This window comes from Lipophrys pholis (assembly GCF_963383615.2).
Source record: "Lipophrys pholis genome assembly, chromosome: 3".
Taxonomy (NCBI): domain Eukaryota; kingdom Metazoa; phylum Chordata; class Actinopteri; order Blenniiformes; family Blenniidae; genus Lipophrys; species Lipophrys pholis.
The window spans coordinates 1,459,987-1,475,263 of NC_137627.1; the positions used below are offsets into that span (position 1 = coordinate 1,459,987).

The 15,277-nt window shown below is 46.1% G+C and overlaps 1 protein-coding gene across 1 annotated transcript in view; it reads right to left on the minus strand.

Annotated features, from left to right (window-relative positions):
* The window catches only part of sorl1 (sortilin-related receptor, L(DLR class) A repeats containing), an 86,174-nt gene that overhangs the window by 51,153 nt on the left and 19,744 nt on the right, over positions 1-15,277 (minus strand). The window contains exons 4-5 of the mRNA XM_080459180.1: positions 12,504-12,665; positions 11,236-11,303 (exon numbers count right to left, since the gene is read on the minus strand). Coding sequence (XP_080315306.1) covers positions 11,236-11,303; positions 12,504-12,665 — 230 coding nt within the window. The remainder of the gene's footprint in view (positions 1-11,235; positions 11,304-12,503; positions 12,666-15,277) is intronic.

Genomic DNA, 15,277 nt, shown 5'->3' on the forward strand with positions numbered 1-15,277 from the left:
CAACTCGTCCACAGACAGCGCCCCCCAGTGGACAACTCGTCCACGGATGAGATTTCAGAATGTTTTTGAGAAAATAAATCCTGTACAATGTACTTTTACATATCGTTATTTCTAATTTATATTTTACATATTTGTCATATATCTAGTATGTCCATATATATTCAGTATAGTATCATATGGCTTTGTTTCTCTTTGTTTACCATTCTCTTAATGGTAAACAAATTGAACAAGTGCATGGAAATACATTTTTAGGAATTACTTTTTGATGAAAATCTGATCAGCGTTAAATCAAAATTCACTCAACTTGTTTCATTCTTCCATTTCTGAATTATGGTGTGGAAATATAATTATAAAACAAAGATTGATCCTATTATTTCCTTCAGAGGGCCATTCGACTCAGAAACCGAGCTGATCATTAAACTCCAACAAATCCTCTGTTTGCCAAATCAAAGACGCTAAAAATACACAGCATTGTCGACCTTAATACACGAGCTGTAATGTATAAGGCGCATAATTACAATCTTCCACCTCATATCCAGAAGTTATTTGAACAGATATATAGTCCCAGGGGTGCTGGGTTTTTTATGTCAAATACACTTAATAATCCTTCCAAATGCTGGAAACATTAGTCGTAGACGAGGTGTCTGAGCACCGGCAGAGGGAAGTTCTGCCAGCAGAGTTTAGATAAGAAGACAAAGAGCATCAGGTGTCTGGCAGAGCGCAAGATATCAAGATAAGTACGTTTTGTTAGTTTGCATTGTCTTGAAACATGTCAGCAGTCAAAGTCTCTGGTTTCAATCTGACGAAGGAGCCGGTTTGACAAACTTCCTTCAGCTGTGGGAGGTCCGATTCCACGGCACCGGTGCTGGATCCACTGCATTTGTGATTTTTTAATATCGGCTCCCAAGGCGGGAACTTTCCCAGTGGCTATTCCACCCTGCAGAGACAGCCGGAGTCGACGGAGTCATGCTGGGACGGAGCGCAGGGACGGAGCGCTGGGACGGAGCGCATGGGACGGAGCGCTGGGACGGAGCGCAGGGACGGAGCGCTAGGACGGAGCGCTGGGACGGAGCGCTGGGACGGAGCATGGGACGGAGCATGGGACGGAGCGCTGGGACGGAGCATGGGACGGAGCGCTGGGACGGAACATGGGACGGAGCATGGGACGGAGCGCTAGGACGGAGCGCAGGGACGGAGCGCTGGGATGGAGCATGGGACGGAGCGCTGGGACGGAGCGCTGGGACGGAGCGCTGGGACGGAGCGCAGGGACGGAGCATGGGACGGAGCGCTGGGACGGAGCGCTGGGACGGAGCGCTGGGACGGAGCGCTGGGACGGAGCATGGGACGGAGCATGGGACGGAGCGCTAGGACGGAGCGCAGGGACGGAGCGCTGGGACGGAGCATGGGACGGAGCGCTGGGACGGAACATGGGACGGAGCATGGGACGGAGCGCTAGGACGGAGCGCAGGGACGGAGCGCTGGGACGGAGCATGGTACGGAGCGCTGGGACGGAGCGCTGGGACGGAGCATGGGACGGAGCGCTGGGACGGAGCACTGGGACGGAGCGCTGGGACGGAGCATGGGACGGAGCGCTGGGACGGAGCGCTGGGACGGAGCATGGTGTAAAGGACTTACAATCTTTCTTTAAGTAACTAATTAATTGTAAGTTGTTATTTTATTTGTGTAATTCTCAAATTAAACGGGTCTTTTATTTTGGTAATCACTGGGCGGAAGTGAAGGTTGAGCTTAAGGTGCCCTACTTGACAGCACAGAAATGAATGAATGGAGCGGAGCAGAGAACGGAGATAATTGTGTAAATTAAGCGCCTAGCTGGAACGGGAACAAGGTATTTCATGTTCTTGAACTGTTAAATTGTGTATTGCTTGTATATATGGTTATGCTAACTGGAAGTTCTGTTTATTGTGGTCGCACTCGGTTTTAGCGCCTTAGCATTGCTTTACTTTCCGTGTTAAAAGAGCTAACTGTATGCTATCATTTTATCCTTTAGCTCTTACGGTGTTTCATGGAGAACTACATTTGTGCTCAAAATAAGGATGAAGGCTGAACATAAATAAAGACTCTAAAACATCAGTAAGCTTCACCATTCTCTGGCTGGGGTTCGCTACAGTAAGAGCTTGACCCGCATCGATCCTGACTGATCGTCGCCATTACGGAAGTGCTTCAACGCCCACGCCATCCCTGTGGACTCTTCAAGCAGCATGTCTCCACACCTTGGCGCCTGATCTACTTCGGTGGTTTGGTAGCGGTCACAATGGACTCGGTGCAATGGTCAAGTACAGCCGTATTCACTGATATTGATTCAGAACTGTGAGTATCATCACCTCATTACAGGACAACGGCATCTCAAATAAGTTGAGCTACGGACGAACAGGTTTATGTGAGCAGATGGACATTCAATAGTCAACCTACCTGCTTATCAAAAAACAAAACAAAAAAAAACTGTTGTCTGACCTATATTCTCTCCCCTTTTTGAAGTGTATGTACATTTCTGCATTGGTGCTTATTATTTTGTCCTGATATCTATGTTTATGCTGTTCACTGCAAAGGCTAACCATATCTGCTAAAGGGTTTCATTTAACTTACAAACTCCTTCTTAATCTTGTTAATAATGTCACAGTCAGCAGGCATGACAGAGTTAGAGGAGCAGACAGCTGGAGAATATCAGGAAGTTGGAGACATACAAGGTGAGCTCCACACAGCATCAGATGCATCTGAGAGACATCATCTTAAGGAAGCTATTGAGGAAAAACAACACAGCTCGACTGATGTCCAGGATCCCCTTCAGAAAGAAAATGATCAAATTGAAGGTCCCCGCCGCTCAGAACGTAAACGAAATCCCACTGAGAAGATGCGTGAGTTTCAAGAGGAAGAAGCCAAGAAAAGAGAGAAAAGGCTGCTGTCCATGTATGAACAATGGAAGCTTCAGGTGCGCGAAGCAAGAGATCAATTGAAGATGTACATACCAGAAGAGCAGCTCTGGCCTCTCATTGATGAACTCAAAAAAGGTAGGGGAGACATAATGAACATGTACAGTGAAATTCGAGATCTCATCGCACCATCGACCGACATGAGAAGACGAGTCGATACGTGCGAGTCAGTGACCAAAGAAATAATAAGTATTGCTTACGACAGAGCAATAGATGAGGTAGGTGAGTTCAATGAAGAAAATGAAAGGCGCCGCCTTCATGAACTGCGCCGCCGTGACTATGCAGCATCTGTCTATGGATCTGCAGCTTCCGTGATGAGCCACAGCACGTCCGATCACCACTCCATAGCTTCGTCAATTGAAGCCAAGCGTATGGATGCAGCAGCCGATCTAGCGGTAAAGGAAGCAAATTACATGATGATGCTTGAGGAAGAAAGACAAAAGGAATCAATTCGGGAGTTGGAGGAACAACAACGGAAAGCCATAGAAGCACAAAAGCGTGAGTTAGAGCAATTGCAAGCAGAGAAAGAAGTACGGGCAGCTCAAGCTAAACTGAAGGTCTATGAGAAGGAAACGGAACGCGAAGCTGCTAACTTCGTTAAAATTGAAAGGAACAAGGAAACAAAAAACGCCCCTGTCACTGCAGTCCCTCTGTCAGATGTCACAACTTCCCCTCATGCAGACATTTCCTCCCTCGCTCAGGTCCTTCAAGACAGCCTTACCTTAAATAGGCTGCCGGTTCCGGAGCCCTTTGTCTTCAATGGTGATTCTATACGATTCATTGAATGGAAGTCATTGTTTACCTCGCTCATCGACCAACGGGCAATCACTCCAGCTGAAAAACTCTTCTATCTGAAGAAATACGTTGGTGGCCCAGCCCGCCAGGTTTTAGACGGTACCTTCTACCGAAATGACAATGAAGCTTACCAAGATGCCTGGAACAAGCTGAATCGTCGTTTTGGCCAGCCTTTCACCATTCAGAGAGCATTCAGAGAGAAGCTCACCAATTGGCCAAGGATTCAACCAAAGGATGCTGAAGGACTCAGGAACTTCTCCGACTTTCTCAACGCCTGTCTCGATGCCATGCCTCATGTCAAGGGTCTCGACATATTAAATGACTGTGAAGAGAACCAGAAGCTCATCCACAAACTACCAGACTGGGCAGCTTCACGCTGGAACCGTCAAGTCACACAAAGTCTGAATGAGAACCAAGAATTTCCAAGCTTCAAGGACTTTGCTAGATTCACGTCTACCGAAGCTGAGGTTGCGTGCAACCCAATTACGTCTTTTCACGCCCTTCGTCCTTCAGACTCTACCCCTGAAAAGAGAAATCTCAGAGACCCAAAGCGAAATAAGGCAAGCGTTCTTACCACTCAAACAGCTGCAGACAACAGCGACTGCCTAAAGTCAGATCAGAGAAAGGTTAAGACTTCATGCATTTTTTGTCAAGATAACAGGCATCAGCTTCACGCATGCTCTAAGTTTACAGAGATGTTGCTGGTTGATAGACGGAACTACGTAAGGGAAAAGAAACTCTGCTATGGGTGCCTTAAACCTGGCCACAGTGCAAAAGACTGTCGTCATCGTCACGCCTGCGACACCTGCAAAGGGAAGCATCCTACAGCTCTCCATGACCACAACTATAAAAGAGGGGAAGGGTCCTCATCAGAAACAAGGACAAGTCAAGGTGCCTCTGCTACGTCACTCAGTGTAGCAGGTGAAGGCTCATCCAACACATCGATGGTGATACCAGTGTGGGTGTCATCTAAAAATAATCCAACTGCAGAGAAACTTGTCTACGCTCTACTTGATACACAAAGCGACACTACATTTATCGACCAAGAAGTGAGCAATGGTATCAATGCTGACAAGTATCCAGTGAAGCTGAAGTTGACTACCATGAGCGGAAAAGACACAGTTCTCACAAGTGAAAGGGTTTCCGGCCTTCGTATAAGAGGATACAGTTCAACCACTCAAGTCGATCTTCCAGCTGCCTACACAAAAGACTGTATACCTTTGAACCGTGCTCACATCCCTACTTGTGAGACAGCCAAACAATGGCGTCATCTTGCTGAAATAGTAGATGAAATCCAACCCCTGAAGGACTGTGAAGTAGGTCTCCTCATAGGCTATAACTGCTCTAGAGCAATGGCACCAAAGCAAGTCATTCTGGGAGCAGATGAAGAACCCTATGCTGTACGGACAGATTTGGGATGGAGTATTGTGGGCCGCTCATCACAAAGCCATGACTCGCTAAACACAAGTCATCTGTGTCACAGAATCTCAGTTAAAGAGCTACCTCAAGCTACTCCAGCAGATGTTATCCGTATTCTAGAATCAGACTTTAAAGATGGCAGTGAAGACAACAAAACAGTGTCACAGGATGATATCACATTCCTCAACAAGCTGGATGATGGCATACGAAAAAATGTACTGGGCCATTACGAAATGCCGCTACCTTTCAAAAGGAGACCCAGCTTGCCTGACAACAGAGACTTTGCCATGATACGCCTCAATCATCTCAAAAGGAAATTGCAACGGGATGAACGGTATAAGGAGCATTATGTCGAGTTCATGGAGGAGGTCATCGAAAGGGGAGATGCAGAGCAGATCGAAGACGGTGGGAGTGAAGGTGAAAAATGGTATATTCCCCATCATGGCGTCTATCATGAGAAGAAGCCTGATAAACTTCGTGTGGTATTCGATTGCTCAGCCAGATATAAAGGTTCTAGCCTAAACGATCACCTCCTCTCTGGGCCTGACATGTTGAACAACTTGAACGGAGTCCTCATCCGCTTTCGTCTTCATCCTGTTGCATTAATATGTGACATCGAAAAAATGTTCCATCAATTCCACGTAGATGAAGTTGATCGCAACTATCTGCGCTTTCTTTGGTGGAAGCAAGGAGACTTGAATGCAGAGCCCTGTGATTTCCGCATGAAAGTGCACCTGTTCGGCGCAGCCTCCTCACCCGGATGTGCAAACTACGGGCTAAAACATCTAGCTAAGGAAAATGCCGACACCTACCCTCAAGGATCAAGGTTCATCATGCGCGACTTCTATGTAGACGATGGGCTGACAAGCGTCGAAAGCACTGAAGATGCTATTCAACTCGCCAGGGAAGCACGCGAACTCTGCGCCATGGGCGGTCTCAGACTACACAAGTTTGTGTCAAATGACAGAGGCGTCCTAGAGAGTATACTACTCTCCGAACGAGCAACCAATGTGAAGAATATGGATATGGTGTTCGACGATCTGCCTATCGAGAGAGCTCTCGGGATTCAATGGGATGTGGAGTCAGACCACTTTCGGCTTAACGTCACCCTCAAGGAGCAGCCTGCCACACGCCGAGGCATTCTCTCTACAGTAGCATCCCTGTATGATCCTCTCGGGTTTGTGGCACCTGTCCTGCTTAAAGCGAAGATCTTCCTTCAGGAGATGTGTAGACGTGGCACAGGCTGGGACGATCTACTCACTGACGAGCTTCGCCCAAAATGGGAACAGTGGAGAAATGATTTGGCTCAACTAGATAATGTCACCATATCCCGCACTTACACACCTGCTGGTTTTGGAAGGGTTTCAAAGGCTGAATTGCATCATTTCTCGGACGCCAGCACAAAGGGTTATGGACAGTGTTCGTACCTGAGACTACAAAATGAAGAGGGAGACGTTCACTGTGCCCTAGTTGTAGGAAAATCACGAGTCTCACCTACAAAACTCACAACTATTCCAAGATTGGAATTAACAGCCGCAGTTGTCTCCATTAAGATAAGTAACATGCTCAAGGAGGAACTGAGATCAACCGACACTGAGGAGTTTTACTGGACAGACTCTAAAGTGATCCTAGGATATATAAAAAATGAAGCACGGCGATTCCACACCTTTGTGGCTAACCGTGTTCAGAAGATTCATCTCGGTTCAAACCCAAAACAATGGAGATACGTCCCCACCACTGAGAATCCTGCTGACCATGCTTCTAGAGGCCTGACTCCCAGCGAGCTTCTGTCATCAACCTGGTTCACTGGACCCAAGTTTTTATGGAATAAGAAAATTAAGCTGCCAGCAGATGAAATTCCAGAGTTAACGATCGGAGATCCAGAAGTCAGAAGTGCCCTAGTACTTAGCACAAGAGCTACAGAACGAGGAAGCCTTGTTGATCATTTGTCTAAACTCTCCTCCTGGTCACTGGCTACTCGAGCTATTGCACGCATTCTCAGACGCATCAGCAAGAACAAATCCAACAGCCTTACCACGGTAACAGAGCGAGAAGAGGCAGAACACTGCATAATAAAAAACCTGCAGAAAGACATGTATCAGGACCAACTGAAGCTGTTGAGCAAAGGGATCCCCCTACCATCCCATGATTCATTGTACTCTCTTGATGCTTTCCTTGGGAAAGATGGTGTCCTCAGGGTGGGAGGAAGACTGCACAACTCTTCTCTTCCTGACTCTATCAAGCACCCTGCAATCATCCCCAAAGATCATCACATCTCAAAGTTGTTGATTGCACATCATCACGAAAGGACGAAACATCAAGGTAAAGGTCTCACCATCAATGCGATCAGGTCCAGTGGCTACTGGATACCAGGAGTAAACCGGGCAGTAGCATCCCACATTCGTCAATGTGTCACCTGCAGACGACACCGGAAACCAACGGAAGAACAGAGAATGGCTGATTTACCCCCTGAACGCGTGGAACCGTCGCCCCCCTTCACCTTCTGCGGCATGGACTGCTTTGGCCCGTTCATTACGAAGCAAGGGAGAAAGGAGAACAAGAGGTATGGGCTTCTCTTCACTTGCCTTAGCTCCCGTGCTGTCCACATAGAGATGCTTGAAGAAATGACGACGGATGCTCTTATAAATGGCCTGAGATGTTTCATTGCCATACGTGGTGCTGTTCGTCAGATTAAGTCAGATCAAGGGAGCAACTTTGTCGGAGCAAAAAACGAACTCAAAGAAGCTCTAAAGGAAGTCGATGCCGACCGACTGGCTGTATTTCTTGCAGAGAAGCAATGCGATCTTAGCATGAACGCACCCTACTCAAGTCACGTTGGAGGGGTGTGGGAGAGACAAATTAGGACAGTGAGAAGCATCTTGAGGTCCACACTTACCCTTTCTTCTGGAAGACTAAATGATGCTTCGCTACGGGCTTTCCTCTATGAAGCTATGATGATAGTCAATAGTCGCCCACTGACCGTTGACAACCTCAGTGATCCTCATAGTCTCGAGCCACTCACCCCTAATCACCTCCTCACCATGAAATCTGTCAAGGCTTTACCTCCCCCAGGTGAATTTGTCAGAGAAGACGTATATGGCAGAAAAAGGTGGCGACATGTTCAATACCTTGCGGAACAGTTTTGGAGTCGATGGCGTAAGGAGTACCTTGCCAACATCACTCTCAGACAACGTTGGCATGCCCGAAGAAGAAATCTGCAAGTCGGAGACATTGTGATGATAAAAGGAGAACATGCAAACAGAAATGAGTGGAAATTGGGCAGAGTTTCAGAGACTACTGCTGACAAGGATGGATTAGTAAGGAGAGTGAAGGTCTGCCTCGGCGACAGGGAGCTTGGCAAGAAAGGGGAGCGTCTCCGCAAAATGTCTGAAGTTGAGCGTCCCGTCCAGAAGCTTGTCCTGCTGCTGGAGACAGACTAAATCCAGCTCTCTCTTTCTGTGGTTTACAACTCCTTCTCCCTATAGAGAGTTATCTCAAAATAGGTATAAAGGTTCTCAGCTTAGGAGTTTTTGTTTTCTACCTTTGACATGAGTTCACTGTGCTGTTTAAAAAGCATGTCAGTTCTTGTTAAAACAAACAAAAAATCATTCGCTCATAATGCTATCTGTATCGGTACATTATTTACTCATGATTGGTGGGAGTGTAAAGGACTTACAATCTTTCTTTAAGTAACTAATTAATTGTAAGTTGTTATTTTATTTGTGTAATTCTCAAATTAAACGGGTCTTTTATTTTGGTAATCACTGGGCGGAAGTGAAGGTTGAGCTTAAGGTGCCCTACTTGACAGCACAGAAATGAATGAATGGAGCGGAGCAGAGAACGGAGATAATTGTGTAAATTAAGCGCCTAGCTGGAACGGGAACAAGGTATTTCATGTTCTTGAACTGTTAAATTGTGTATTGCTTGTATATATGGTTATGCTAACTGGAAGTTCTGTTTATTGTGGTCGCACTCGGTTTTAGCGCCTTAGCATTGCTTTACTTTCCGTGTTAAAAGAGCTAACTGTATGCTATCATTTTATCCTTTAGCTCTTACGGTGTTTCATGGAGAACTACATTTGTGCTCAAAATAAGGATGAAGGCTGAACATAAATAAAGACTCTAAAACATCAGTAAGCTTCACCATTCTCTGGCTGGGGTTCGCTACACATGGGACCTCTCCTCTGTGGGAAACAGTTCCTCCTTCTCATGTGAGGGTAACAAACATGGCGGCCCCCGTAGTGGCAGGACTCGCAGTCCGTATTCTGGTTTCATCGTCCATATGGATAGTTTTATAGTTGAGATTCACTCCTGATAGAATCCAGTTCCTCCTCCGTCCATTCGAGTGTCAGATACTCTGGATGTCGTTCACCTTCATAGCGTTTCGTTTCATTTGTTTCATCACAAAAACAACCCGCAACGGAAACGACATGGTTCAGTGTTTTTGTCGTTGCCGTGTAAACGGAAATTGTGTTCAGAATGTTGCTGTGTTAAAGCTTTTCTGAAAAGAAAATAGAATAACAATATGTGTTTAGTGATGAAACGTCATGGAAACGGGAGCAAAATCTAGAAATGTCAGGATGAGAGTGACTGACGGAATTCACCGCAGTAGAAGTCAGAAATATGTGAGTGTGTCAAACTAACGGACGGCGCTTCATTAACGAACACCAACACTGGTCTTCACTGGGACTTTTGGCCAATCCACCAAGCTGCAGCATTAGTTAGTAGCACCAGGACGGATCGGTGAAGGAGAGAGCAAACAGTCTCTGACTACCGCAGTGCCTGTGAGCAATACTGTCTACTTCCAAATCTGAGAATAACTTTAAGTCTGGAAAATGTTTTTAAATTCTCTTTACCATGCTGCTGCTCTCCTAAACCAGCTGCTGCTCTCCTAAACCAGCTGCTGCTCTACTAAACCAGCTGCTGCTCTCCTAAACCAGCTGCTGCTCTACTAAACCAGCTGCTGCTCTCCTAAACCAGCTGCTGCTCTACTAAACAAGCTGCTTCTCTACTAAACAAGCTGCTGCTCTACTAAACAAGCTGCTGCTCTACTAAACAAGCTGCTGCTCTCCTAAACCAGCTGCTGCTCTCCTAAACCAGCTGCTGCTCTCCTAAACCAGCTGCTGATCTCCTAAACCAGCTGCTGCTCTACTAAACAAGCTGCTGCTCCACTAAACCATCTGCTGCTCTACTAAACAAGCTGCTGCTCTACTAAACCAGCTGCTGCTCTACTAAACCAGCTGCTGCTCTCCTAAACCAGCTGCTGATCTCCAAAACCAGCTGCTGATGATCTCCTGAACCAGCTGCTGCTCTACTAAACCAGCTGCTGCTCTCCTAAACCAGCTGATGATCTCCTAAACCAGCTGCTGATGATCTCCTGAATCAGCTGCTGCTCTACTAAACCAGCTGCTGCTCTCCTAAACCAGCTGCTGATCTCCAAAACCAGCTGCTGATCTCCAAAACCAGCTGCTGCTCTCCTAAACCCGCGGCTGCTCTCCTAAACCCGCGGCTGCTCTCCTAAACCTGCGGCTGCTCTCCTAAACCAGCTCCTAAATACGCTGCTGCTCTTTTTTAATAAAGCTGATGCTCTCCTAGATGAATGGCTGCTCTCCCAAACTAGCTGCTGCTCTCCTAAACAAAGTGCCGCCCTTGTGAACCTTGTGTTGCTAGTAAGCTGCTAAAATCTACATTAAGTGAGGTCGGCCATAAGAGGACTCAAACTGCGTCCTGCCGGTACTGTAAGCAACGCAGTACTGAATAAGAAGGCATCATTGTTGTACTTTATATTCACTTTAGAATATTCATGGTCACAAATAAATTTATGAATCATATTGAAGTTGGTGTTGTTATTATAAGAGAATAAAGCAGAATTTCATAACATCGCTGTTTTAAAATACACCAGTTTTATGTAAAGGTTGTCAGAATGTGCTGACTTAGACAGTATTTTCTAGAGTTTTGTGCACGCTCTTGCTTTATAGACTGCTCCAGGGAGCACAGCTCCTCGTTCAGGCCACTCCTCACCTACAGAGTACATACACCCCCTTCAGTGTGGAGCTGAGGAGCCCATGACTTACCAAAAGTAGGTCTTCACGTGTTCCTGGATCAACACCCACGTCTCCCCAAAGTCGTCTGATTTCCACAGCTACAGAGGCAGGAGGGGAGGGAAATGAGGGGGGCGGAGGAGGAGGAGGAGGAGGAGGAGGAGGAGGAGGAGGAGGAGGAAGAAAGGGGGGGGGGGGGGGGGGGGTACTGTTAAAATGTAGGTCAGGCTCATTCCTTGGTTTTGGCTCTAATACATGTGACAAGGAGAAGACTGGAGAGACGCTCGGTGCTATTGTGCTCAAACGAACACCAAATAAATGAGAAAGCCTCCAGAGCGAGAAGCTGATGTGGTGCAGATGTGAAGCAGCTCTGGAGGTAGAGTCCAACAAAGAGGCTCAATGCCACAGGAACAAAAGCAGGACTGGAGGGAGTCGAGCAATTTGATCAAAAAATATCTTAACTGAGATTTTTCCGACAGATATTATCTTAGTGATTTTGACTTGTGATGTCATTGTTTAAAGCGTTTACCCGTCGACCACTAAGAAGAAATAAAAAGGCATCCACCTTCAAATCAACAGTCCTGGCAGATAAACAACACGAGAACATCTGAGAGGACTGATGGGGCGGAGTCTTGTGTTTCCATGACGACCGAACATGACAAACAAAGGGAGCATGACGGCCACGACTCTTGTTGTTGTTGTTGTTGTTATGGTCCAGAGATTAAAGCTCCTCTCTATGGAGGAACTGTGTTTGGAAATCAAGTTCCTCTTGTAGCAATGAAACCACAACATCTTTTTATTTTTGTCGATACCGAGAACAGGTGGAGGATAATGATCCGCTTCTGTCCCAACACCTTCTTAAACTTTCTTTCTTTTTTCTTCATATTTGTATGTTTGAAACTTTTTACATTTTAGTTGCCGTAACAGTTTCTCGTTTCAACATTGGATATGTTGTTGGTCTCAGGCACCGGGTTCCAGTGAAAACTCATCATGTCTCTGTGCTTTCGAGGCACCAAAGCTTTTGTGTTTATTTGACAATGTTCTCAAAATGATGTCCGCCTATAAGGCAATGACAGAAACACTCAAAACGATGTATATTAACTACTTCAATTCACATGATTGCATTTGGTTTCAGGTATCTCAGATTTCTGTGGATTACATGGAGTTGAACGTATACATGAGATAAATCCATAGTGAGGCTCTCTATCCCCTTGGTGTTTGGATTAGTGTGGGTTGATCCTGAGCGTCCTCCAGTCGTTCCTGTGGTTTCACACCAGATCTCATCAAACAAACAGTCTCACCTGCTTGTTTGGGTGCGAGCCGTCGTAGCCGAGCACCAGGTTGGAGCGCCGTGTGTGCAGCAGCAGGTCGGTGGGTTTGAAGGGGAGAGGGAAGCCCTGTACGCTTTTACAGAAGTCAAAGCTGTTCCACAGGTAGTTGTTGGTGGAGTCCACGAAAAGGTACTGGAACGGGAGGAGAAGCATCTCAGTCAGGACAATAGGCGGCTGTGATTTCTCAACATGCTCAAGCTGGAATGTGAAGGAATTAACACCATTCTGGGAATAAGATTCAGGAAATCATGAAGCGTCTGCCATCTTTAACGTGATTACATCTTTTTGGAGCGTGGAAGGAAATGGCAGTACCCGGAGAAACGCCCACATGCACAGGGAGAACATGCAAAATCTACAAAGACAGCTTGGACCCGGGGAGTCGTGGCGAGTGCTCACCACAACACCACGGTGCCACCCTGTCACTGATATATTTAAAGTTAATCTACGATGATCTCTTCAGATGCTTTAACATATACCTGAATCACCTGGATTAACAGGCTGATTTATACCTGAATCACCTGGATTAACTCGCTGATTTATACCTGAATCACCTGGATTAACAGGCTGATTTATACCTGAATCACCTGGATTAACTCGCTGATTTATACCTGAATCACCTGGATTAACACGCTGATTTATACCTGAATCACCTGGATTAACACGCTGATTTATACCTGAATCACCTGGATTAACTCGCTGATTTATACCTGAATCACCTGTATTAACACGCTGATTCATACCTGAATCACCTGGATTAACACGCTGATTTATACCTGAATCACCTGGATTAACTCACTGATTTATACCTGAATCACCTGGATTAACACGCTGATTTATACCTGAATCACCTGGATTAACTCGCTGATTTATACCTGAATCACCTGGATTAACAGGCCGATTTATACCTGAATCACCTGGATTAACTCGCTGATTTATACCTGAATCACCTGGATTAACATGATGATTTATATCAAGATAAAACAATAATCCTGTCTTGACTATTGAGAAGAACTTCAACTTGGTGTATTCACAGCAACTCATGCTCCTTGCACTCCACTGTAATAACTGTTTTATTACCATCAACAGCATTGTCCAGGATTATTATATTATTATGAATAATCCAATCTGCATTGACCTCCTGAGGCTGTGACGTGCTCTAGTTTCTCAGGTGCATCGTCGAGCCACGACAAGACATAAAGGCCAGTTCAGTGATGTGCAGCAGAGCGTCTCCGGTTGGTCCCACAGGGACCAGCGGCTGCTGGACATCTGATGGGTAAACTGTGCTGCGTTACAAACTGTGCAACAAGAAGCAAATTAAGGCTGCAGCTGCTGGAAAAGCTTTTCTTTGCATCAATTATATGATCTATTTTTATTGCAGCACTTTGTTAAACTCTGAGCTGGTGACTCACTCAATCTGAATAAATCAAGAGTATTGCAGTGGTGGTTCATCTTATATACTTTGAAAGTCACAGCGTACCTTGTTTTTTTTTTTTATTTGAGTATTTGAGATAGAATTCCAGGATTTCTGTCGTTTGATGTATTTGTTCTGGCTTCTTTAGTCATTCAGTGGTTTCTCTGCTGGTGGACTGTTTGATAGAGCAAAACAAGACGTCTTCGACTGTCTCTGGACAATATTTTACACCTTTATCTATCACTTTAAAAACTGAACAATTGAGGAACAACAATTGTGTCGATAGACCGCTGGACAGAATTACAGCGTTCCGTCAGGAGGAATATGTTCAAACAGTGCCGGCTCATCCAGGCCCTGCCGTCTTCACTCACAATTTCCTTTTCAAAACTGCCAACGCAGTGCCGGGTCGAACAAGAATCAGATTTCCAAAGCATTTTTTCAAATCCATCTTAGTTAGAGGTTTGTGATTTGTCAAGCAACACCTTAACCTGCACCAACCACATGGAGCAGCACCTTAACCTGCACCAACACCTTAACCTGCACCAACCACATGAAGCAACACCTTAACCTGCACCAACCACATGAAGCAGCACCTTAACCTGCACCAACCACATGAAGCAACACCTTAACCTGCACCAACCACATGAAGCAACACCTTAACCTGCACCAACCACATGAAGCAGCAACTTAACCTGCACCAACCACATGGAGTAACACCCTGACCTGCACCAACCACATGAAGCAACACCCTGACCTGCACCAACCACATGAAGCAACACCCTGACCTGCACCAACCACATGAAGCAGCACCTTAACCTGCACCAACCACATGAAGCAACACCTTAACCTGCACCAACCACATGGAGCAGCAACTTAACCTGCACCAACCACATGAAGCAACACCTTAACCTGCACCAACCACATGGAGCAGCAACTTAACCTGCACCAACCACATGAAGCAGCACCTTAACCTGCACCAACCACATGGAGCAGCACCTTAACCTGCACCAACCACATGAAGCAGCACCTTAACCTGCACCAACCACATGGAGCAGCAACTTAACCTGCACCAACCACATGAAGCAGCAACTTAACCTGCACCAACCACATGAAGCAACACCTTAACCTGCACCAACCACATGGAGTAACACCCTGACCTGCACCAACCACATGAAGCAACACCTTAACCTGCACCAACCACATGAAGCAACACCTTAACCTGCACCAACCACATGAAGCAACACCTTAACCTGCACCAACCACATGAAGCAACACCTTAACCTGCACCAACCACATGAAGCAACACCTTAACCTGCACCAACCACATGGAGTA